Source organism: Piliocolobus tephrosceles, chromosome 16, assembly GCF_002776525.5.
Source record: "Piliocolobus tephrosceles isolate RC106 chromosome 16, ASM277652v3, whole genome shotgun sequence".
Taxonomy (NCBI): domain Eukaryota; kingdom Metazoa; phylum Chordata; class Mammalia; order Primates; family Cercopithecidae; genus Piliocolobus; species Piliocolobus tephrosceles.
This window is the reverse complement of record NC_045449.1, coordinates 53509057-53534970: the sequence shown is the minus strand read 5'-3', so window position 1 is coordinate 53534970 and position 25914 is coordinate 53509057. Positions and strand designations below refer to the sequence as shown.

Sequence of the window (25914 nt, the reverse complement as noted above, 5' to 3'; positions counted from 1 at the left end):
GCGGAGCTTGCAGTGAGCTGAGATCCGGCCACTGCACTCCAGCCCAGGCAACAGAGGGAGACCCCGTCTCAAAAAAAAAAAAAAAAAACAAAATACACATCCCAGTAAGAGAGGAAGAGACCCTTACGCTGTAAGCCATCCTTTATTTTTTGTTTTTATTTATCATGGGTAGTGGAGATGGCAAGAGTACTCCAAATTTCTTGTAGCTTCACAGTGACCAGCACCTCCACGTAATTTTCTGGTTTTAAACTCACCAAACCAGCAACGCTATTCTATTGTATAGGGGTCAGTTGGGGTCCAGGGAGGTGAATGAGTTTGGGCCAAGTCAACTAGGTATTATAGTAACCCTTATCGTGATAGCAAGTCTGATGAGGGACTTTTGCCTCCCCCTTATCTTACACGCCCCAAATCAGCTCATAGTCCCAGTGTGGGAACCGATGTACTGAAGATTTACTGAAAGTAATGAGCATCTGGCTCTTTGCAGCCTTCACCTATTTGGTTCTAATCAAATGTATAAAAGTTGTCCCTTACATATGCTGGGGACGTTGGAGGGCTTTCATTCCCACGCTCTCCTAGGTGAGTAGGAAGAGCAGGATATCGGCCCCATTTTATAGATGAGGAAACTGACACTCAGAGAGCTGAAGTGCCTCGCGGTCTCAGCACTAGTTAGTGACTGAGCCACAACTGGAAACACTTCGACTCCCACAACCTCCGGTGTTGGAGATCAGTATGAGGTGAGCCCACCAGAATCCAAGCAGCGGGCAGCGGTGCATTATGGAGGCAGTGCACCCCACCGCTGCCTAAGAGGCCGACCCTCACACGCAATCATCAGGCACCATGCTTCTCACACTGTCAAAGCCAAGAGGATGGAATTGCCATTCTTGGCGTCCGCCGGCTTTGCCACATCAAGGCTGTCCTTTAAGTTCATCTTGTTCATCTTGGGATGGTCCCGCAGCGGAAAGACGCTGCCGACAGCGGTTGACAATCCCCTCTTGACAAACGGATGTGAATTTAGCCTACAGAAAGAACAGGTTTAAACACCTGTTGGATGTCTGGTTGCTGTAACTGGTGCTAAGCCTAGCTCCGGGGACCACAGAGACTGTGGCCCCACGTAACAGAACCCTAGGTTGGCTTCTGCCCGCTACTCGCGTGTGCCCAACCCCGGAGACACCGCCTGGGAACCTCTAGCAGTCAGGAAGAGGAAACGCGCAAGCGCACTGTGAACGGCTCGCGCAACACTTTGTTACTTAGGAAACAGCCAATCAGCGATCCGGTAGCTGACCAATGGGAAGCACGGTCTTGCCGGCCCGGCTAATTTGAACGCGAGGCGCCAGGTGGAGGTTGGCGCGGGTAGGGGAGGGTGTGGGGCGCACTCCCCTGGGGTGGGTACTCCTGTCTGTGTTGTGGCAGTGGGACCCGCGAGCAAGCAGCGACGCCAGCGGCGGAGAACCGACAAAAGGTAAGCCCTGGCCCACGGCGGAGCCGACCCCGCGAATGCCTGCTCTCAGGTCTCAGACGCGCAGACCCAGCTGCTCCGGGCGGTGGCCTGAGCCAGGCCTCTTTTGTGCTGAACGTCAAGGTGCGGCGCGGAGACCGAGCTTTGCCGCCGCCCCGGCAGGCCCTGCATGGACCCCTTTAAACTGGGCGGAAAGCAGGGCGCTTCCTTACACACCCGTACGGGTGGTCGGGACCCCTCTGCTCATCTATGCTGGACCTAGACTGGGCCTGCACGTCTGCCACCGGGGCCTGGCCTTCTGTACGTCGGCCCCGTGAAAGGTCCTCCTGCTCGCAAGTGAGGAAGAATGGGGCTCTTATGCACACTAGAACTAAAGGCCTGGGACTCCCTGCATGTCAGTGTGGAGTAAGTAAGCCCCTCTCCACCCGTCTTTACTGAACCGATTGCAGAGCTGCACGTGCCAGTGGCTGTAGCACGCAATTTTTTTTTTTTTTTTTAATTTTTTTTGGAGTTGGAATATGTCTGTCTCTTAGGCTGGAGTGCAATGGGACGATCTTGGCTCACTGCAACCTCCGCCTCCCGGGTTCAAGAGATTCTCCTACCTCAGCCTCCCGAGTAGCTGGGATTAAAGGCGCCTACCACCACACTCAGCTAATTTTTGTATTTTTAGTAGAGACAGGGTTGGCTGGGCTGGTCTCGAACTTCTGACCTCAGGTGATCCGCCTGCCTCGGCCTCCCAAAGTGCTGGGATTACAGATGTGAGCCACTGCGCCTAGCCAAATATTTGAATGAATGAAGGAACAAGTGAAAGAACATTTATATGACAGAAGACCAGGCCTCTGTTACTGCTCCTAGGATACATCTCCCCTTAGCTTTGACCTTCTAAGGAACTGAAGTGACATGGAAAAGATTAAGCCTGGTCTGTGCCACAGAACTTAAGGGATTTTATTGAAGACGTTGGTTCCTCTAGCATCATGGGAAAATGCCATATGTCATATAATTCTAACAGTAATGCTAATATCTATTGAGCACTTACCAGGTTTGAATGAACTCATTTAGTCTTCACAAATATATGGGATATATACTAATATTATTTACAATTTACAGGTTGGAAAACTGAGGCTCAGAGATGTTAAGCCTAGTTTAGAGGAGAACATCTCAATGTTATATTGCTTTCTCCAATCTTCTCCCTATTCTATTTCTTCTCCAATCACTGCATCCTATGCTTCAGCAAGTACAAAGGTGTCCAGTCATTCTCTGCCTATTTCATTGTTGAATTTCCCCACCCCAGAGAGTTATTTTAAGATGTTGGTCTTTATATTATCTAACCCAATTCCATTTATACCTTTTTAAAAAAGTATACATGTATACTGTTGCAAAAAATAAAATAAAATAGAAGTTAAAAAAAAAGTATACATGTAGCATATTTTATAAATTTATAAATTGTTTTTATACCTGGCCACAAAACAAATCTAAACAACTATCAGAATATTGTATAAAAGATAATCTCTTTATGTAAGCAATTAAGTTATAAATACCACATTTACAATTTTTTTTTTTTGGAAGTAGAGACAAGTTCTCCCTATGTTGCCCAGGCTGGTCTTGAACTCCTGACCTCAAGCTATTCTCCTACCTCAGCCTCCCAAAGTCCTGAGATTACAGGCATGAGCTACTGTGCCCAGCTCATGTTTGGATTTTTCTTTTTTTTCCCCTGAGACAGAGTTTCGCTCTTGTTGCCCAGGCTAGAGTGCAATGGCACCACTTTGGCTCACTACAACCTCCGCCTCCCAAGTTTAAGCAATTCTCCTGCCTCAGCCTCTGGAGTAGCTAGCATTACAGGCACCCGCCACCACACCCGGCTAATTTTCTGTATTTTTAGTAGAGATGGGGTTTCACCATGTTGGCCAGGCTGGTCTCAAAATCCTGACATCAGGTGATCCACCAGCCTCGGCCTCCCAAAGTGCTAAGATTACAGGCGTGAGCCACCATGCCTGGCCTGAAATTTTTTAAAAATACACTTAAGTCAGTCAAATAGGAATTCATAATTGTAATTAAAAGATAATTAGCATGGAACAATTATAAAAATACTATTTATAAAACTTGTGAAACGCAGTTAAAGCGATACTTAGAGGGCAATTTATAGTCTTAAATGCTTATATTAGAACATTTTGTTGCCGGGCGCGGTGGCTCAAGCCTGTAATCCCAGCACTTTGGGAGGCTGAGACGGGTGGATCACGAGGTCAGGAGATCGAGACCATCCTGGTCTACACGGTGAAACCCCGTCTCTACTAAAAATACAAAAAACTAGCCGGGCGAGATGGCGGGCGCCTGTAGTCCCAGCTACTCGGGAGGCTGAGGCAGGAGAATGGCATGAACCCGGGAGGCGGAGCTTGTAGTGAGCCGAGATCGTGCCACTGCACTCCAGCCTGGGCGACAGAGCGAGACTCCGTCTCAAAAAAAAAAAAAAAAAGAACATTTTGTTTAAGAAACTGAAAGTTAATGAGGCAAATACCAAACTTTAATAAGACAGAACAGTAGAGAACATATGTAGAATATAAAAGAAGATAAGACTGGGTGTAATGGCTCACGCCTGTAATCCCAGAATTTTGGGAGACCAAGGTGTGTGACCAAGGTGTGAGACCCAGGAGTTCAAGACCAGCCTGGGCAATATGGTGAAACACCATCTCTTCTTAAAAATGTAAAATTAGGGGAGTATGGTGGCGTGTGCCTGTGATCCCAGCTACTCAGGAGGCTGAGGTGGGAGGATCTTTTGAGCCTTAGGAGGTCAAGGCTACCGTGAGCCGTGATCGTGCCACTGCACTCCACCGTAGGCATCAGAATGACACTGTCTCAATCAATCAATCAATCAATCAATAAACTAAAAGCAGAATCAATGAAATAGCGTTTTATCATACAATAGAGAGGATTATTTTAGTCAAAAGCTGTATCTAGAAAAGACTAATAAAAAAACCTCTGGCAATACTGATGGAGAAATAAATGAATAAAACACACAAAAAAAGATCTTAGGAGCAAAAATAGGTACATACTTCAGTTACAGAGATTAAAAGAGAGAGAAATGCAATGGAACATTCTTTTTGACAATGCCTTTGGAAAATTTTCTAGGAAAAAACAACTTGCCAAAACTGACTCAAGAAGTTATGGAAATTTTGACTAGATCTAGGACTATTCCATTGAGGAATTCAATTTTCCATAGAAGAAATTGAGTTAGTTTAAAATGTATCTTCACAGGCATGAAAAATCTATACCAAATTCCACCAGAAACTTACAGGCAATTAAAAAAGATGATTCTACCTTATGCAAACTCTCCCTATAAAAAAGATAAAACATGTGAGTGTATTTTTGAGATAAAAAATGATACAAAGAAAATTACAAGTCAGGCCAGGTGTAGTGGCTCATGCCTGTAATCCCAGCACTTTGGGAGGCCAAGGCAGGTGGATCACCTGAGGTCAGGAGTTTGAGACCAGCCTGACCAACATGGTGAAACCCCGTCTCTACTAAAAATACAAAAAATAGCCAGGCGTGGTGGCAGGCACCTGTAATCCCAGCTACTCGGGGGACTGAGGTAGGAGAATTGCTTGGACCAGGGAGGCAGAGGTTGCAGTGAGCTGAGACCATGCCATTGCAGTCCATCCTGCTGGGCAAAAAGAGCAAAACTCCATTTCAAAAAAGAAAAAAAAAAAAACTACAATCAATCTGTTTCATTAATGTAGTTGCAAAAATCTTAATAAAATATTAGCAATCAGAAACCAGTTATGTATTTAAAAACTAGCTTATGACAAAGTTGAATTTATCCCAAGAATGAAAGAATGGTTTAACATTGGAAAATCTATTAATACAATTTACACATTTAGAGATTTAAAGAGCAAACATATCCCATTAGGCACAGAAATACAATTCAATAGGAGCAGGTGTGGTGGCTCACTCCTATATTCCCAGCACTTTGGGAGGCTGAGGTGGGAGGATCGCTTGAGCCCAGGAGTTGGAGATCCACCTGGGCAGCATAGTGAGACATCATTTCTACGAAAAATTTAAAAATTAGCCAGAGATGGTGGCACACCTGTGGCCCTAGCTACTGGGGAGGTAGGTGACGTGATGAAGTGGGAAGGTGGCTTAAGCCCAGGAGTTCAAGGCTGCTATGAGCGGTGATCCCACCACTGCACTCCAGCCTGGGCAACAATGTGAGACCTGGTCTAAAAAAATAAAAAAGGAAAATAAAAAGAAAATTGAATTTAATAAAATTCAATATCCATTCATGACTTTTAAATATATATAGGTAAACTAGAAATGGAGACAAATTTCCTTAAACAAACAAAGTGTGAAATAGTAGAAACATTCTTTATAAAATCAGGAAAGGAATGAGGATACTCACTATTACTGCTTTTATTCAATATTGTGCTGGAGGTCCTAACTGGAAATGTAAGACAAGAAAAATAAATAAAAATAAATTAAGATTAGGAAGAAACTCAGAACACTATCATCAATTACAGCCTTATGATTGTCTATTTAAAAAAACAAAAGAACACAATTTCTTCCTCTGCATGACCACATGTAGGAAGAACCAGTGGCCCGGGGGTGCTGTTCTTTTGTGGGTACCAAGGTGAGAAGGAGATGGGAGCTGCCCAAGCCCAGTTGCAGGGCAGAACAGCCTAAGGATGGGGTAGTGCCCCCGGTGACAGAAGGTCAAGTTCTAGCCTTGCTACTTCACATTTGGGAGACAAGTTCCTGTGCCTCCTGTTCCTTTTGTAGGGTAGGGATGTAACAATTGTTATGAAAGTTAAACACCATTTGTGAAGCACTTAGCATAGTGTCTAATTCATAGTAAGCACTGAGTAAATGTTAGCTGTAATAATAATTATTTTTAGACTTTTGGATTCAGACTCTGCTCTTCTCTGGCCCTTATTTATTCATAGGACAAATTCAGCATCTGCTGCATGCTGGGCTGGGTGCCCAGGCACCTGGGGTACACAGACTATGTCAGAAGAAGGTCCTGCTCTTGGAGCTTAAGGACAAAAAAACAAGTGTATGAGGGTTGTGAAGGAGAGATGAAGGGGGCTATAGCATCACCTGTAAAACTAGGACATCCAGGGGTTGGGCTTCTTCCCCTACCCCCCACCCTTACTACCTTCTTCAGCTCCCAGTGTCTGCAGGGAGATTCCCTCAAGTCCTCTGAAATTTTTCTCCAGGGACTTCTGAGGAGCATGGGCTCACTGGGCCTGCCTCTACTAGGGTGGGCAGAGCAGGCCATCCCCAAAACAACAGAATCTTGGCTTTCCAGCCCCCGCCTGGCAGAGCACTAGCCTCTGGGTTTTAATGAGCTGCCCTGGGTTAGAAACAGGACGTGACTGTGACTGGCTGAGAATCCTGAAGATCTTATTAAAGAATCATCTCCCTTGTACTTTGGGCTGAAATGCTCTTTCCAACCAAGGATCAAAGCAAATTTGACACACGTTCTCTCATTAATCTCCCCATCCCCTGGGGCGGGAGCAGCTCGGTAGCTGTTTTCTCTGGTTCTCAAAGGGGGAAGCTGATGCGACATTGACCTGGTGTGGCTTGTGGAAAGACCTCCGCCTTGGTCAGATGCTGAACAGGGACAAGGACCCAGGCATCCTAGCAGCGGCTATGCCAAGTGTCACTACACTTTGTGCCCATGCCCCCAGCATCATCTCAGCAAGAAGGAAAACATCTCATTAGGCAAACAGACTCAGCCACCCTGGCCCTCAGGAGGCGGGAGGAGAGAACTGTAAAGGTTATGAGCACTCCTTTGCCAGTGCCCTTTTTAATTTCCTGCTTAGAATGTTAGGCTGCTCTGTGGCTCCTCCTCAGCTAAAGCCCTCCCCGTGGGAAGCTGCGACTGCCGGGAAATGTGGACCCAGGCATCCTCTGCCTTCACTTCCCCGGGTGCCAAAGTGGGGTTTCCTGGGGGTAGGTCTGCAAGAGTAGGAGACAGCAACCCTCTTTGTTGAAAATTAGGTACAGTCGGGCGCAGTGGTTCACGACTGTAATCCCAACATTTTGGGAGGCCAAGGCAGGCAAATCACCTGAGGTCAGGAGTTCGAGACCAGCTGGCCAACATGGTGAAACCTCGTCTCTACTAAAAATCCAAAAATTACATGGCTATGCTGGTGGGCGCCTGTAATCCCAGCTACTCGGGAGGCTGAGGCAGGAGAATTGCTTGAACCCGGGAGGCAAAGGTTTTGCAGTGAGCTGAGATCACGCCATTCCACTCCAGTCTGGGCGACAGAGCGAGACTCTGTCTCAAAAAAATAAAATAAAAAGAAAGAAGAAGAAAATTAGGTACAGTCCATATATTTGAAAGTGTTTGTAGAATACAGAATACTAATTCCATAAATGGGATTATAATTATTATACAAACATAAGGGACTATTACAACAATGTGATCATTGTAGCATAATATGTAATATCACTATAAGGCAGTATGGCCCGGTGTGTAGTCAGACTGCCTGGATTGGAATCGGGCTCCATCACTCACTAGCATTGAGACCCTGGGCAAACTGCTTAACCCTCTTTGTCTCAATTTCTTCATTGAAAAATGAGTATAATAATAGTATCCATCTTGTGAGATTGCCATGGGGATAAAAGGAGATGATGTGTGTAAGGTGCTTTGAACAGTTCCTGACACAGTGAGCACTTAGCTAATATGCTTACTATGGCAATCTGATTGCTGGGAGAGGAATAGAATTACATACATGTAAAAGGATTATGGTTGGTTGAGATCTTTCTCTTATTTTATATGAGGAAGAAGTTAAGAAGTTTAGGGGTGTTCGGGAACAGGAGTTTCAAATCAGCTCAGTTCTGTCTCATTCCCCAAGGAAAACCTTAGCTATTTGCTAGAGTGTCAGGTAGAAACCCCACTTTCCTTTGCTGAATGACCTTGGTATTTGTGACCCACCAGTGGAAGCTAGTCTTTACCTGGAAGGCATGCATCTATTCAGAATGCCCAGGAACAGCCCCCGTTCCTCACCTCTGTCAATATATCCCTGCAGTTGGGCTGAACTTTTCCAGGATGCATTCCAAAATTCCATCCCTACCCTTGGTACGCTGCATTCCAAGAATTCCATCCCTACCCTTGGTACACTCTTTCGAAAGAGAAATGAAAAACCAAGGAGAGAGGTCTGGGGGAGATATAAGTAAGATATAAGATATAAGATATGAGTAAATATGTGTTTGGAATTATTACCCAGTCAACATTAGGAAATCTGTTGAGTCACACTCTACATTAATAGATTAAAGAAGAAATATGTGTGATCACTTCAGCAAGTGCCAAAAAGCATTTTATAAAATTCAACACCCATTCCTACCTTCCTAATGGGCAGTGGAGGTGGGGAACTAAATATAGAAGAGCTAAAAATAGAAAGTAACTGTCATTATTTGCAAACGATATCATCATTTAATTGAAAGACTTAAGAGAATCAATGACAATCTATTAGCACCAATAGGGAGTTGAGCAATGTGGTCCAGATACAAGATCTGCATGCAGAAATCAGTAGCTTTCCTATCTTATGGAAAAAAGGAGTTTGAAAATGTAATTTTAAAAGGAGTGGGTGGGTGCAGTGGCTCACGCCTGTAATCCCAGCACTTTGGGAGGCCAAGGCGGGTGGATCACTTGAGGTCAGGAGTTGGAGCCCCCACCTCTACTAAAAATACAAAAATTAGCTGGGCGTGGTGGTGCACACCCGTAATCCCAGCTGCTCAGAAGGTTGAGGCAAGAGAAGCTGGGAGGCGGAGGTTGCAGTGAGCCGAGATCGTGCCACTGCACTCCAGCCTGAGCGACAGCGAGACTCAGTCTCAAAAAAAATAAAATAAAAATAAAACAAGGAGCCTATTCATAATATAGCAAAGATCATGTAATAACTGGTAATAAGCCTATCAAGAAATATATAATACCCATGTGAGGAAAATTATAAAATTTTACTTAAGACTGTAAAGGTGTGAATAAATGGAAAGAGATATCGGTTCCTAGGTGGGAACACTTGACATTATAAAGATGCCAATTTTCCTCATATTAATCTATAAATTCAAAATAATCCAAATTAAAGTCTTAGCAGGATTTTTCATAGAAGTTCGTAAGCTGATTCTAAAACCATATGTAAGACAAGATGCCTAAAAATAGCCAAGAAAAAGAGCAATGAGGTGATATATGATAAAACCACAGTAATTACAAGAGTGAGGTACTGGAAAAGGAATGGACATAATGAAACAGAAGAGAAAGTCCAGAAACAAATTCACGTTTCTTTTTTTTTTTTTTTTTTTTGAGATGGAGTCTGTCTCTATTACCCAAGCTGGATTACAATGGCGGGATCTCAGCTCACTGCAACCTCCGCCTCCCAAGTTCAAGTGGTTCTCCTACCTCGGCCTCCCGAGTAGCTGGGATTACAGGCACCTGCCACCATGCCCGACTAATTTTTGTATTTTTAGTAGAGACGGAGTTTCACCACATTGGCCAGGCTGGTCTCAAACTCCTGACCTCAGGTGATCTGCCAGCCTCAGCCTCCCAAAGTGCTAGGATTACAGGCATGAGCCACCACACCTGGCACAAACTCATGTTCCTTTTTTTTTTTTTTTTTTCTTTTTGAGATGAAGTTTCAATCTTGTTGCCCAGGCTGGAGTGCAGTGGCATGATCTCAGCTTACCACAACCTCCACCTCCCAGGTTCAAGCAATTCTCCTGCCTCAGCCTCCCAAGTAGCTGGGACTACAGGTATGTGCCACCACACCCGGCTAATTTTGTATTTTTTGTAGAGACGGGGGTTCCTTCATGTTGGTCAAGCTGGTCTCGAACTTCCAACCACAGGTGATCCGCCCACCTTGGCCTCCCAAAGTTCTAGGATTACAGGTGTGAGCTACCACACCCAGCTACAAATTCATGTTTCTATGAGACTTTAGTTATGTTAAATTTGGCATTTCAAATTGGTAGAGGATGAATGCACTATTCAATAAATGACCTTGAGGATAATTGCTTACCAATTAGAAAGAAAATATATTTAGAAACCTCCTCACGTAGTTCACACACACAAAAAAATTCCATCTCCATGATGACCTCAATGTGAGAAAGAAAAAGTATTAAACAGAAATATAAGAAGAGGGTTTATTACCTTGTAGAAGAAATGTCTTCTTAAGTATGGCATAAAAGCTATAAAATAAAAAATTGACATGTTTGACCATTTAAGTGTTAAAAACTTCACTATGGCTGGGGTAGGATTTTTTCCAGGAATGCATGGTTGGTTTGATACCAGGAATAATATCTAATAAATTAACATAGCAACAAAATAAGGGAGAAAAAAAACACATAAATATATTGGGATGGCCGGATGAGGTGGCTCACCCCTGTCATCCTAGCACTTTGGGAGGCCAAGGTGGGCAGATCACCTGAGGTCAGGAGTTCAAGACCAGCCTGGCCAACATGGCAAAACACCATCTCTACTAAAAACACAAAAATTAGCCGGGCCTGCTGGCGGGCGCCTGTAATCCCAGCTATTGGAGAAACTGAGGCAGGAGAATTGCTTGAACCTGGGAGGCGGAGGTTGCAGTGAGCTGAGATCATGCCACTGCACTCCAGCCTGGGCAACAAGAGTGAAACTCCATCTCAAAAAAAAAAAATACATATATATGTGTGTGTGTGTGTGTGTGTGTGTGTGTGTATGGAGATGCTAAAAGAGCATTGATAAAATTCTAGACTTTCCTAATAATAACCCCAAGTAAAACAAGAATAGAAGAAATTGCTAATGTGATAAAGACTACTTGCATAAAAGTAATGTCTAAATAGGGAAGCACTAAAGCCATTTCCTTTAGAATCAGAAGCAAAATAGGAATGCACATTATCATAATTATTATTCAACATTGTTTTAGAAATTCTAGAGACTGCAATAGACAAGAAATGAAATATTGGGTATGAATATAGAGAAGAAAAGGTAAAAATTGTTTCCTCTTCTGATACATAATTGTATACTTGGAAAACCCAGTATAACAAAATAACAAAAATAAATGAAATTAATAAGAGAGTTTGAGGGTGGTAGATATAGCGTGAATATATAAAATTAGTTGTGTTCCTCCATACTAGTAATTATCAGCTGGAAATGTAAATGGGGAAAAGTGTTCCATCCACAGGAGCAATTAAGTACATAAAACACCTGAGAAATCTATTAAAAGGACAATTACAGAACTAACTGAAGAGATAGAAAACTATAAAATCTTATTGAGGGACGTAAAAAATATCTGAACAAAAAGAAAGGCAGTAGCCACAATCTTGCCTGAAACGGTTTAATACACTTGGCTGCTAAAGGCTTTTGTAAAGTAAAAAAAAAAAAAAGGCTCAGTATAATAAATATGTAAATGTAATAGAGTTCAAACTGTAGTCCCAATAGGGTTTTTGAGGGAGGAGAGGGCTCCAGGTTGGGGGTAGAATTGATACAATTTTCTTAAAATCAAGTAGCATAATAAATGCTGAAAATAGCCAAGAAAGTTATAGAAAAGAAAGAGTAATGAAGAGGTTCTCGCCTTACTAGCTGGAAAGCATACTGTAAAGTAATATCATAGAAACAGTGTGGCACTGGCCCAAGGATAGACAGAGCTACATAAGGGTTATGAAAAGTAAGGAAAAAAAAAAAAAAGAATAGACAAATAGATTCGTGGAACATAGTAGAAAGCCCAGTAAGAGGCCTCCAACAATATAGTCATTTGAGGCCTGGCGTGGTGGTTCACACCTATAATCCCAACACTTTGGAAGGCCGAGGTGAGCAGATCACAAGGTCAGGATTTCGAGACCAGCCTGACCAACATGGTGAAATCCCATCTCTACTGAAAATACACACAAAAAATTAGCTGGGCATGGTGGCACGCGCCTGTAATCCCAGCTACTCAGGAGGCTGAGGCAGGGGAATCGCTTGAACCTGGGAGACGGAGGTTGCAGTGAGCCGAGATCACGCCATTGCACTCCAGCCTGGGCGACAGAGCAAGAGTCCGTCTCAAAAAAAAATATATATATATATATAGTCATTTGGGTATGACAAAGATGGTATTTCAAGTGCAAAAGAGAGATAATTGGTTTCGGCACCAATATTTTTACTCTCTTGAGGCATAAAACAGAGACCAGTCATTGGGAGTGGGTGGAGGGGGCCTTGGAATGCTGAGGGGGCACCTGGTCAGGCCTGGAGTGGGATTGGTCCTCACCTCCACCATGTCTCGCCCAGGTGTCGCCACGGTGATGGCAGTAGAGGACAGCACGCTGCAAGTGGTGGTGCGGGTGCGGCCCCCCACCCCTCGGGAGCTGGATGGTCAGCGGCGGCCAGTTGTTCAGGTGGTGGACGAGCGGGTGCTGGTGTTTAACCCTGAGGAGCCTGATGGAGGGCTCCCTGGCCTAAAGTGGGGCAGCACCAATGATGGCCCCAAGAAGAAGGGCAAAGACCTGACATTTGTCTTTGACCGGATCTTTGGTGAGGCAGCCACCCAACAGGACGTGTTCCAGCACACCACGCACAGCATCCTGGACAGCTTCCTTCAGGGCTACAACTGCTCAGGTGAGAACCTCAGCCCTGCCTGGCAGTGGCCTGGCCTCCCTGCCTCCTCCTAAGGGAAGGGTTTCGTGTGTCTTCTGGCATGTGCCCGCCTCCCCCAGGCTGGGCACGATTTACTAAGGAGTTCTGTACAATGTCCCATCATGCTCTGTGGGACCCCCATTCATTCATTCAGTCTATGGGGGAGGCACTCTACTGGGCCCAGGGCTGCAACAGCAAATCAGACAGGACCTGTCCACTTGGTGCTCACAGTCTAGAGGGGAGAAGACACCACTCACAGATCACACCCACAGTGTGTGGCAATAAACCAGGGTAAATGGTAAGACGGAGATAACTGTGGGCCTTCAACACCAAAAGCTGCCTGGCCACAGAAGGAAGGCATAGCCCGCCCCCATAGTGGAAATCCGGTTATCCCAAATCCACTGGCCTATGGGGGAGCAGAACAAACACACAGAGAACTCCAACCCTGCAGTGAGAACATGGAGGGTGCGATTAGTGGGAGCAGTGGACCAGGAAACACAGGAGGCAAAGGGAAGGGGCTTGAGGGAGGAGGGAAGGTCTGAGCTGGGTGGCAAGGCACTGGGGTCCTCCTCCTTACTCTGTCCTCTGCAGTGTTTGCCTACGGGGCTACCGGGGCTGGGAAGACACACACCATGCTGGGAAGGGAGGGAGACCCCGGCATCATGTACCTGACCACCGTGGAACTGTACAGGCGCCTGGAGGCCCGCCAGCAGGAGAAGTGCTTCGAGGTGCTCATCAGCTACCAGGAGGTCGGCTGCCCCTGCCCTGGGCCTCATTCTCACAACCACCTGGGAGGAAGCGAGCCCATGGGGTTGAATGAGCTGGTGTGGGACAGGGTGGCAGGAAATGGAGAGCTGGGGCCCCTCAAGGAGATAGATACAGCTCAGTGAGATGCTGCACTGGAGACACCCGCCCGTTCACCCTGCTGTGGTCATGTAACACAGTCCTGGGAAGCGCCACTCCTGTGGGTGTCTCAGATACACCCCGGCCTCAGCATCCCTGTCCAGCTGCTAGGGAGAGGTTTCCTGATGAGCCACTCTCCCTCAGGCCTCTTCCTTTCTTCCTTTCTCAGGTGTACAATGAGCAGATCCACGACCTCCTGGAACCCAAGGGGCCCCTTGCCATCCGCGAGGACCCCGACAAGGGGGTGGTGGTGCAAGGACTTTCTTTCCACCAGGTGTGGGATTGGGCTTGGGTAGGATGATCAGCCCCATGGGTCCTCGGGGTTCCCTCACAAAACTGTTTGGGGATGCCCTAGGTCCTGTGATGGTGGTAGCAGTGGTGGTGGTAGCAAGGGGGTGATGTAGGTTCTAAAGACCAGCCCTTCCTGTTAGGGCAAAAGTCCTGGTCGGGGAACCCACAGCCCCGTTCCTGGGCCTCTCCTCTGTAGCCAGCCTCAGCCGAGCAGCTGCTGGAGATGCTGACCAGGGGGAACCATAACCGCACACAGCACCCCACTGATGCCAACGCGACTTCCTCCCGCTCCCATGCCATCTTCCAGGTGAGGTCATGGGTCAGAGCCTGAAACCAGGGCTCCTGATGCCTAGCTCCCCCTCATCCCTGCCATCTCTCTTCAGATCTTTGTGAAGCAGCAGGACAGGGTTCCAGGACTGACCCAGGCTGTCCAGATGGCCAAGATGAGCTTGATTGACCTAGCTGGCTCAGAGCGGGCATCCAGCACCCATGCGAAGGGGGAGCGGCTGCGGGAGGGGGCTAACATCAACCGATCTCTGCTGGCTCTCATCAACGTCCTCAACGCCTTGGCCGACGCAAAGGTAAAACAGCGCAGGCCAGCATTCCCCCTAGGATAGCAACTGAACACCTGAACCTAGGGCCAAAGGCCACCGGACCCCATCCTGAGTCAGTGCCATCAGCCTCCTCACCCCACACCCGCTCACTGCACCCCCCAGGGCCGCAAGACCCATGTGCCCTACCGGGACAGCAAACTGACCCGCCTGCTCAAAGACTCCCTTGGGGGCAACTGCCGCACAGTGATGATCGCTGCCATCAGCCCCTCCAGCCTGGCCTACGAGGACACGTACAACACCCTCAAATATGCCGACCGGGCCAAGGAGATCAGGCTTTCGGTGCGTGCTCCAGCCGGGGAGCAGGGAAGGGTGGGACCCAAGCAGCTCCCACAGATCCCTGGGCCAAGTGTCCCCAAGGCAGAGGAAAGAAGTTCCTCTGGCCTAGGCATGGTGGCTTATGCCTGTAATCCCAGCACTTTGGGAGGCCGAGGTGGGTGGATCACCAGAGGTCAGGAGTTCGACACCAGCCTGGGCAGCACGGTGAAACCCCGTCTCTACTAAAAATACAAAAATTTGCCGGTCATGGTGGTGGGCGCCTGTAATCCCAGCTACTCCGGAGGCTGAGGCAGAAGAATCATTTGAACCTAAGAGGTGACGGTTGCAATGAGCTGGGATAATGCCACTGCACTCCAGCCTGGGCGACAGAGCTAGACTCTGTCTCAAAAAAAAAGAAGTTCCTCTGTCTTCAGAGAGTCTTTGTGATAGAAGTGACACAGTTCTCATCCCTGGGTGGGAAGTCACCAGCTGAGAGGGGCAAGATGGTCTCCAAAACCAAGGGAGACAGCAGGAGGGTGGCCTCTCATTGGCCAGTGGTCTAGTTCAGACTTGTTTTTAGCAGCAGGAGCATATTTTCAGCAAAACATAAACACCAATATATGCTTTCTGCCACATCTGCTTGACCCCTCTCTCCCTCCCTCCCCTAGGGAGCCCTGGCTCTCCTGGGACCACTGCCAGAACACCCTAACCCTGGCAAGAAGGTCTTATTCGTGGAGTCGGGGGTCTTCTGCCCCTCGCTGTGGTCTTAAGCACGATACTGACCTTCTCTGCTGTGTCTCCCCACTTGCGAGGGTGGGTCATGGGGACTTGGGTGAGACCTAGTGCAGTGCCTGGCCTTCGGAGGTGGCGATAAAAGCTGCTTTGAATGAATAAATAAATCTCTCTCCTGTTCCCCATCTCAGCTGAAGAGCAACGTAACCAGCCTGGACTGTCACATCAGCCAGTATGCTACTATCTGCCAACAGCTCCAGGCTGAGGTGAGGAGCCTGCCCTGGGGGCAGGCTAGGGGGCAGAGAGCCAGAGGCAGGAGCTTGAGGCTGTGGCCAGGGCTCTGTCTGCCCCGCCCCTCCTGTGCTTAGCTGGGGCTCTCAGGGGCTGAGCTGGGCTGCTTCTGTTCCAGGTAGCCGCTCTGAGGAAGAAGCTCCAAGTATATGAAGGGGGAGGCCAACCCCCAAAACAGTACCTCCCAAGATCCCCCAAGTCGGGACCACCACCACAACAGTGAGTTCCACTGCCCATTCCCGCCCCCACCCTGCAGCTCAGCCAGGATGGGGAGCCAGGCCCCTTCTCCAGTTTCCGGAAGAATAGGACTCCTTGCTTCTGCTCCAATCCCTAGGGTTAAGGGTTCGCACCCAGTGCTGTGTCCAGTGGGTAAATGGCACCCCAGCCCATAAGAGCAGGGCCTACTATTTGAGAGAAGGTGAACTTAGGGGTGTTCTCAAACCAGAAAATCCCTGACTCCTCCTACCCTCAGCTACTGCCCATTTGTCACCTAAGCATCTGTCCCTTATGGACTCTATATGACCTGGGTGCCACAGAGATCCCACCCGCTCCCTGATCTCCCACCTGGCCCACATCCTGCCTCTCAAACCCTCCTTTCCCTCTTAGCCTTCCCAGCTCCCCCTTGCCACTCCACCCTCCCAGCCAGCCCTGCACCCCAGAGCTCCCTGCAGGGCCTAGAGCCCTTCAAGAGGAGAGTCTGGGGACAGAGGCCCAGGTGGAGAGGGCCATGGAAGGGAATTCTTCAGACCAGGAGCAGTCCCCAAAGGACCAGGGTGAAGGCCCAGCTAAGGAGGTAGGACTTGGGGGTGTGAGGCCTGGGTAACAGAAGGGCTTGGAGCTGGTGGGATATTGGAAAAAACGCCTCTCCCTGACTCAGAGTCCCTTCAGTCCCGTCTCTCTATGTGGATGTCTTGCACCTTAGTCATTAGGAGGATTTCAGATTCTGGGCAGGAAAAAGAAATGATCTATCAGATCCTTGTGTGTTTGGAAGTGACCAAGACCTGGTCATTCTGGGAGCTGTCACTTCCACTCTTGTAGGAGGGAAGGATTTTAGAAACTGTTTATAAAGGTGGGGAGGCCATCCTGGCCCCTCTACTTGTGCCTTCTCCTTCCTCTTTAGGTTCCAACACAGATGCCAGAGCAGAACCCCACACATGCACTGCCAGAGTCCCCTGGCCTGACCCTGCAGCCCAACCCAGTCGTGGGCCACCTCTCAGCACAGGAACTGGAACGGGATCATTCTAAGCAGTAGGTATCTTCTTGCTGTATTCTGGAATCCAGGTGGGAAGTGACGGGTTCGGCCTCCCTGGGGGTGGGAATTGGTGTTAAGCACATCACAAAAGCTCTCTCTCTTCATCAGCACTGTCCTTTACCGGGTTTCACCTCCTTGATGTTATCATCACCTACTCAATTAGCTTATCACCTCTACGTATTCCTCTACATAGCTGGCTGCCCAGCAGGAGAGGGAAGCAAAACGCCAGAATCCATCCAGGCAGCCAGCAGGCCCTGGGTCAGGGCAGGGCGAATGGGACTCGTGCTTTGCTTTCCAGTCTGAGGCCAGGCTGCCCATCTACAGCGAGGAGGGGGCAGCCAAGGGAAGCTGAACGTCAGGCTGGGGAAAGGACAGCCTTCCTGAGCCAGTGTTTATCATGTGTCTTCATCAACGGATTGACTGTGGCTATTTATTCTCAGAAGTAAATATAAACCACTACTCAAAGCCAAAGAAAAATGGATTTTGGACCATTCTTTCTATGCTTCATAGAAAGATGCTGCTAATATTTTTCTCCTTGGCCCCTAGTTCCTAAATCCCCTGCCACTTAGCTCTGTTACTGCCATCCCGCTCTTCCCTCCCCAGCACGCTTCACGCTAGGCAGTGTATTTAAAGCTTCTGGACAGAAGGGCCTGTTTAATTTTATTTCTTGTTGGGGAGTGTCTGTTCCCGACTCAGCAAAAATGCTGCAGTCTGAATAATCGGCAGCTCATTATCTGTCTCCTGCTATCAGGTCCTGCCCAGGGCCCTGGAGAGGAAAGGATGCGCTGCTGGGATGTCCCCCTGATCTCCCAGGGAACAACCATGAGCTCCTACCGATGACCCAGGGCCCATCTGCTAGGGGTCCACTGTTATGAGGAGAGAGGACACCAGGGTCCTTATTTCTGCCCTGGCTTTGTGGTCTCCAACAGATTGCTTCAACCTTGGCCTTGACTTGGGGATCATAGCCCCCAGTCTCCCTACTTCTTGGGGATGAAGTACTAATAAAATGTAACAAATCTCCATGTTGGAAACGTCCTAACAACCAGATCGTTGAAAATATTTCCCTTTGATTTTAGAATTGAGAATCTTGGGCCGGGCGCGGTGGCTCAAGCCTGTAATCCCAGCACTTTGGGAGGCCGAGACGGGCGGATCACGAGGTCAGGAGATCGAGACCATCCTGGCTAACACGGTGAAACCCCGTCTCTACTAAAATAAAGTACAAAAAACTAGCCGGGCGAGGTGGCGGGCGCCTGTAGTCCCAGCTACTTGGGAGGCTGAGGCAGGAGAATGGCGTGAACCCGGGAGGTGGAGCTTGCAGTGAGCTGAGATCCGGCCACTGCACTCCAGCCTGGGCGACAGAGCGAGACTCCGTCTCAAAAAAAAAAAAAAGTTTTTTCACAAGATGGCGCCGAAAGCGAAGAAGGAAGCTCCTGCCCCTCCTAAAGCCGAAGCCAAAGCGAAGGCTTTAAAGGCCAAGAAAGCAGTGTTGAAAGGTGTCCACAGCCACAAAAAAAAGAAGATCCGCACGTCACCCACCTTCCGGCGGCCCAAGACACTGCGACTCCGGAGGCAGCCCAAATATCCTCGGAAGAGCGCCCCCAGGAGAAACAAGCTTGACCACTATGCTATCATCAAGTTTCCGCTGACCACTGAGTCTGCCATGAAGAAGATAGAAGACAACAACACACTTGTGTTCATTGTGGATGTTAAAGCCAACAAGCACCAGATTAAACAGGCTGTGAAGAAGCTCTATGACATTGATGTGGCCAAGGTCAACACCCTGATTCGGCCTGATGGAGAGAAAAAGGCATATGTTCGACTAGCTCCTGATTACGACGCTTTGGATGTTGCCAACAAAATTGGGATCATCTAAACTGAGTCCAGCTGCCCAATTCTAAATATATATATATATATCTTTTCAACATAAAAAAAAAAAAAAAAAAAAAGAGAATCTTGGACCACTAGAGCAGAGTAGATCTTCGATTTTCCAATTCAGTGGTTTTTCAGATTTTTTTTTTTTATTGTTTTTTTGCTACAATGAAATCTAATGCATAGAACAGTCAAAACAGAGTTACTCTGTCTGATGGGTTTTTGAAACCTAATTTGAAAACTCCTGATTTAGACCAGCTCCCCATTTATCAGATGGGGCACTGAAGCCTTTGTTCAGGCTCACATAGCAAGAGGGACGGGGCCAGAGCCTGGATATTTCCCCCAAACGCCCACGCTTCACAATTGTCTAATCTTCCTTGTAATGTGTGGCTCGTGCAGATATAGAATGAGTTTCCGCTGTGTCCATTTTAATTTATATCCTGCCTTTTTTCAAAAAAAGACCTTGAGGCTGCTTTATAAAATGAGTTTGTGTTCCCTGAGCACACCCTGACTGAGGGCAGTGGAAGGGGCTTCAGAGATGTCCAGGCTGGTAGAACTACCTGAGGATAAATCATTTTCCATGGATAATTCCCACTGAGATAATTGTGTCTATTCTTTTATCATAGGTGTGCCTTACAGAAAGAAAATATGCTTTATTAGAATCTAAATTTACAACCTCAATAATCTCATTACCCTTATCATTTCCTTTAAATAGCCCCCTAGTGCCTGTGAAATACACCTTGATTCACACATACTTTTTCAGGATCCCGATCATTAAATAGAAAGCATGGACTGAATGTGTTTTTGAGGGTTTTCTTAGAACCACGATGAACATACCCTATCTTACATAATCTCCTCTTATCCTAACCAGCAAGATGGTATTATTTCCATTTTACAGGAAACAATAGTTAGCTAGGCCTACAGTGCTTATTACATGCCAGGTATTCTTTAAACATTTTGTCTGTGAAGTAACTCATTCTGTCTTTCCAATAACCCTATGAGGTGGGTGCATTTGTTATCCCCATTCTCAGGTTGTGGAGACTGAGGTTAACCAGTACATCCAAGATCACAAAGCTGAGAGGTATTGGAGCCAGGATGTGAGCGGGAAACTGGCAGTCTGACTGGAGCTGGGCTCTTAACTGCTCCCTTGCACTGCCTTTAGGGTAGATGAACTCATGATTACAGCGCTAATAAGTGGCAGAGCCAAGAGGAGACTCAGACCTTCTGAGTCCAGGGCCATTCAGTGCCCTTTCCTTATTTCTCAGATCGCTGTCTTTGTCATGGGACGTGTTTAGTGGGCGACACCTCCCACCATTACCTGTGGCCATCCTGGCCAGTCTTGGCCTTCAGCAAAAGTATAGCAGAGCAGGAGCAGGAGCAGAGCAGGCTGGGAGGGTGGTGAGTCTGGCCAGCCTGTCTGGGGCGAGGCAGGAGGGAGCCAGGGGACCAGTTCAGGCTCCTCAGCCACAGCTGGAGTGATGAGGACAGGTGCATGGCATAGAGGCTCCTGGTCAGGCTGGGTCTGAGCAGGGTTGGGAATCCCCTTTCTTCTGTTCCAGGTTGGCCCTTAAGGTGCTATGCCTGGCCCAGCGGCAGTACTCCCTGCTCCAAGCAGCCAACCTCCTGACCCCCGACATGATCACAGAGTTTGAGACCCTACAGCAGCTGGTGCAAGAGGAAAAAACTGAGCCTGGGGCAGAGGCCTCTAGCACTTCTGGCCTGGCCAGGGGGGCACCTCTGACTCAGGAGCTGTGTTCAGAGTCAAGTGAGTCTCATCCTGCTCTCCCCTGCCTATGGGTGCTGTCTTCAAGACCCCACTGGGGCTGAGGGGTGTCCAGGGGCCTCAGTTACTGGGTTTTGCTGCTGTAGGAGGCTGGGACCCTGGGATCCTAGACTTCTGCACACAGAGAGGCCCCAGGAGACCTGAGGGGTTATGGGCTCCTTCATGTCTCCGGTGTCTGGCTCCCCAAGTTCTACAAATTCTCCTTCCTTCTGTGCAGTCCCTGTGCAGTCTCCTCTCCACCCAGAGCCTCCAGGATACACTGGCCCTGTGACCCGGACCATGGCGAGGCGACTGAGTGGCCCCCTGCACACGCTGGGGATCCCATCTGGACCTAACTGCACACCAGCCCAGGAATCCCGATGGCCCATGGAGAAGAAGAAGAGGAGGAGACCAAGCCCCTTAGAGCCAGACAGTCCCATGGCCCCAAAGCGGGGCACCAAGCGCCAGCGCCAGTCCTTCCTGCCCTGCCTGAGGAGAGGGTCTCTGCCTGACGCCCAACCTTCACAGGGGCCCAGCACCCCCAAAGGAGAAAGGGCCTCCTCCCCCTGCCATTCCCCTCACTTTTGCCCAACCACAGTCATCAAAAGCCGGGTGCCCCTAGGCCCTTCTGCCATGCAGAACTGCTCTACCCCACTGGCCCTGCCCACTCGAGACCTCAACGCCACCTTCGATCTCTCCGAGGAGCCTCCCTCAAAGCCCAGTTTCCATGAATGCATTGGCTGGGACAAAATCCCCCAGGAGCTGAGCAGGCTAGACCAGCCCTTCATCCCCAGGTGGGTCTCCCAGTCTCGCTCCACCCCTTCCGTCAGGGTCACTGGTCAGCAAGGGACTTCTTGGTGCCGCTGAGAAGTATGGAGGACAGCCTGACTCTTGGAGCTGGGATAGTTCCTATCTGTTCTCCTTTGGCTGTAATCCGCTTTGCTCCCCAGGCCCAGGGAAGCAGGCTCTACAGCTGCCAGGGAGGCGTCACTTCTCTCGGGGCACCTGCCTGGTCTGTCCATGCTGCAAAGCCACCCACTCTGTGCTGGTTTGTAGCATGCTCATGTGTAGCTAATGGGACCCCAACTTGGAAAGAGTCAGCAGGGAACAGGAATGTACTAGGGGAGCTCAGCACTACTGTTCCTGTCTTTCCTCGGACTCTTTGACCTGGGCTGCATTCTACGTTCCACTAGGATATACCTCTTTCTGCCACTTCTACTCCAGATTTTGGCCTCCGGCCCAGTATCTGAAACAGGAAAGGGGGTCCTTAGAAAACTCAGTTCAGTATTTTCCAGTGAGAAGATGAAGCTCTCACTCCCCCTTTCCACACACATGGCAGGAAGGGGAACAGCAGCCCGCTCAGGACAGTCCAAGGCCAAGAACCAGTGGCAGACTGACCTGCACCTGTGGTGCAGAGGCTGGCAGGCTCTGTCCACCTGTGCCCCGCCCCTTTACAGCCCAAGAAGCAGCTCTTGGTAACAAGCGCAGAGCCGGGCAGGTGGAAGGGTGAAACTGTTTGAACTCCAGTTCCCTGGGTGCACCAGAAACTGACATCTGGATGTCCTCCCAGAGCAGGCCTGTCACTCAGCTGTCAGCCAGGCAGAGTGAGGCAGGGAGAGGAATCCACCTCTTTATAGAAGAAACCTCAGAGGTCATCTTGTCCAACCACCCTCCCCCATGCCTGAGCTGGGGGCTGGAGGGAGGAAGCGGCTGGCCCTGCTTCTGGTTCCCTGCTGATCGGCCTCCTTCCCCTCCCTCCCTCCCTAGGGGACCCATGCCCCTGTTCACCATGAAGGGTCCCAAGCCAACATCTTCCCTCCCTGGGACCTCTGCCTGCCAGAAGAAGCGCATTGCGAGGTGAGATTTGGGAGGGGTCGGTTGTCTGGGAGAAGGAGCTAGCTCTCACCAGGGCAGCAGACATCTGGGCCGACTCTGGGCCCCCAGTGTCTCTGTCTCTGGACCCCCCGAGCAAGCAGCTGAGGTCCTGTGAGCATGGCGCGCATCTCCTTCTCCACCTGAGGTTTCCTTGGCCCTTGCTATCCCAGGATCACCCAGAGCTGATCCACGAGGGATCAGCACCCATTGAGGGAGGTGCTGCACACCATTAATCCAGCAAAGGGACTCTCCATCCTCACCGCTACTTCCCTCTCATATCCCCAACCCTAGACACTGCCTCTCCCGTCCTTAGATCCGGCCCTGGAAGCTCCTGCTGGCGCCCAGCATCCTTTGCTCTCAGAGCTTAGTGTCGAGTATTTACCTGCCCCACTCAATGCACACCCATAGTCCAGAGACAGGGCCGTAACCGTCCACCTTCCCTCCTTTCCTCCCTCAGTTCCTCAGTCTCCCGTGGCCGCAGCCGCATCGCCCGCCTCCCCAGCAGCACTTTGAAGAGGCCAGCTGGGCCCCTTGTACTCCCAGGTGACTGGCACTAGGGACAGGGATAGCCTGGGCCATGGAGGCCAATGAAGACAAGAAGCAGGAGGGTGCAGGGCGGGGCTGAGACCCAGAAGAAAGGAGGGCCTAGGGTATTGCCAAGCATCTCAGGGATACTGCTGATGAGACAGGTGGGAGGTGGGCTGGAGGATGGGGACAGAGCCTCACTTTCCTTCCTCGCTGTACTCCCCGCCACCCATCCAACTGGCCTGCAGAGCTGCCCTTGAGTCCCCTGTGCCGTAGCAACCAGAGGAGTGGAAAGGACCTCATCATGGGGAGAGCGCTGTCAGCAGGGAACGGTGTCACCAAGGTGTCCTGACTGCCAGAATGTCCTGATCACACCAGAATGTCCTAAACCACCGGCCTCTCTATGCTGGATAGACCTGGAGCCACCTGCACCAGGAGCTGGACCTACCTTCCTTACCTGGGAGCAATTAGTGCCAACACACCTTCGCTGTATTAACATCCCTTCCCAGACATCATCCTGCTACTCACCCTCTGTTAATCTCCTGTTACACTCAGCTTCTTAGCATGTACATATTCATTTGTGAGTGTTAACGTGCTGCTATTTTTTTGTTTTTGGTTTTGGTTTTGAGATGGAGTCTCACTCTGTCGCCCAGGCTGGAGTGCAGTGGTACGATCTCGGCTCACTGCAACCTCTGCCTCCTGGGTTCAAGTAATTCTCCTGCCTCAGCTTTCCAAGTAGCTGGGATTACAGGTGCCTGCCACTATGCCCAGCTAATTTTCATCTGTTTAATAGAGATGGGGTTTTGCCATGTTGGCCAGGCTAGTCTTGAACTCCTGACCTCAGGTGATCCGCTTGCCTCAGCTTCCCAAAGCGCTGAGATTATAGGCGTGAGCCACCGCGCCTGACCCGTGTTGCTCTTCTAAAGGTGCTGCCATGTTCCCCCCTCATTTTTTATTTTTATTTTGCTTGAGACAGAATCTCGCTCTGTGGTCCAGGCTGGAGTGCAGTTGCGTGATCTCGGCTCACTGCAACCTCCACCTCCCGGGTTACTCTCCTGCCTCAGCCTCCCTAGTAGCTGGGATTTCAGGCACCCGCCACCACACCCAGCTAATTTTTTGTATTTTTAGTAGAGATGGGGTTTCACCATGTTAACCAGGCTGGTCTCAATCTCCTGACCTCGTGATCCACCTGCCTCAGCCTCCCAGAGTGCTGGGATTACAGGTGTGAGCCACCGCGCCCGGCCTCCCCTCTCATTTATGATGCCCTCCATGCAGGCAGACAGCTCTTGGGCTCTTTTCCCCACCTGTCTCTAACACAGGCCCCACAGTGTTGGCCACGGGCAGTGGAGGAGGAGTGAGGATGGGTTGGGGAGCGGGGAGTCGCAGCTTGGCTCTTCCTGGTTTCTGAGAGGGACTTCTTCATCCCTACTCTCCTCAGTCCCCAGCCACAGTCCTGGTGAAGATGTGGATGATAATGGTGCCTTGATTTCCAAATGAAGACAGCTTTATTGTTTCATTCTATTGTAAATAGGATACACGTTCAGTGTAAAAGTGTAAAGAAAGGAGAATTCAGCCTTAATGCCGCACCCAGATACAAATGCTAATGATACTTGGGTTTATAGCCTTCTGATCCTTTATTTCTGCATATATATATAGATATATACATATATTTTTGGTATAACAGTAAACCGTCTCCATCCTTGGTGCGTGTGTCTCTCTGTACACCTAGATAGGATAGCAACACCTTCCCTTTCTCACCTTCCTACTCTTAAGACCTCAGGAAACTTCTGAGTATATGCAGAAAACAGTTCTCACTCTGCCTCCTGGAGCCTGAGGTCTGAGCCTGACTCTTCACTCCACAGCCCAATACGCCCCGAAGGGCCTCCTATTCTCCGTGGGTTTGGGAGTAATTGCACCTGGAGGTCTGTTCCACCCTTCTACAGCCTTGGGGGTGGGTTGCTAGGAGTTCTGCCTTCTTAGTGGTCACCAGGTCTTAGGTGAGGCTCCAAGCTAAGCCCCGCAGGCCTGAGTCCAGTGCAGTTTGCTATGCCGCCATGCCGCCACCTGGTTCGTGACTTCCATCTCCACTCCCTTGGATTGTGCGACAGTGCCACGTAAGTTTCCCTCCATTCTCCCCATGAAGACATGGTTGGCTGAATGAATTAATAGTGTAAACAAAATTACAGGAGTCTGTGTTTAACCTGCTTCTGAAAACAAACATGTTAAAGGTATTTAGAGCATTGGGAGAAGCATGTAAATAAATGCGGCTAATTTCAAGTGAGTCCTGGCTGTTCTGGGGGAGCAGCCTCTACCAGGTCAGCCCCTCAGCTCTGAGCCCTTTTTGTTTCTGTTTTGTTTTGTTTTGAGACAGAGTCTCACTGCAACTCCCAGGCTATAGGGCAATGGTGGGATCTCGGCTTACTGCAAGCTCTGCTTCCCAGGTTCAAACGATTCTCCTGCTTCAGTCTCCTGAAGTGCTGGGACTACAGGTGTGAGCTACCACATCTGGCTCACACC

The 25914-nt window shown here is 49.1% G+C and overlaps 2 protein-coding genes across 3 annotated transcripts; both read left to right on the top strand.

Moving 5' to 3' along the window:
• The first annotated feature begins 1313 nt into the window (after nt 1-1313).
• On the top strand, nt 1314-25101 carry KIF18B (kinesin family member 18B). 2 transcript variants are annotated; one of them, XM_023191397.2, is made up of 16 exons: nt 1314-1459; nt 12684-13010; nt 13620-13777; nt 14101-14205; nt 14419-14529; nt 14606-14803; nt 14939-15115; nt 16015-16089; nt 16233-16333; nt 16721-16907; nt 17235-17362; nt 20795-21000; nt 21236-21791; nt 22765-22854; nt 23330-23415; nt 23646-25101. In XM_023191397.2, exons 2-16 carry the CDS (start codon nt 12698-12700, stop codon nt 23747-23749), a joined length of 2595 nt encoding a protein of 864 aa, XP_023047165.1. In that variant the 5' UTR covers nt 1314-1459; nt 12684-12697; the 3' UTR covers nt 23750-25101. The 2 variants fall into 2 exon arrangements, with proteins under 2 accessions (XP_023047165.1, XP_023047164.1); XM_023191396.1 differs by lacking the exon at nt 1314-1459 and having other exon boundaries at nt 12671-13010.
• On the top strand, nt 18763-19312 carry LOC111525799 (60S ribosomal protein L23a). Its single transcript, XM_023191398.1, has one exon. It carries the CDS (start codon nt 18769-18771, stop codon nt 19237-19239), a length of 471 nt encoding a protein of 156 aa, XP_023047166.1. The 5' UTR covers nt 18763-18768; the 3' UTR covers nt 19240-19312.
• Nucleotides 25102-25914: the final 813 nt, after the last annotated feature.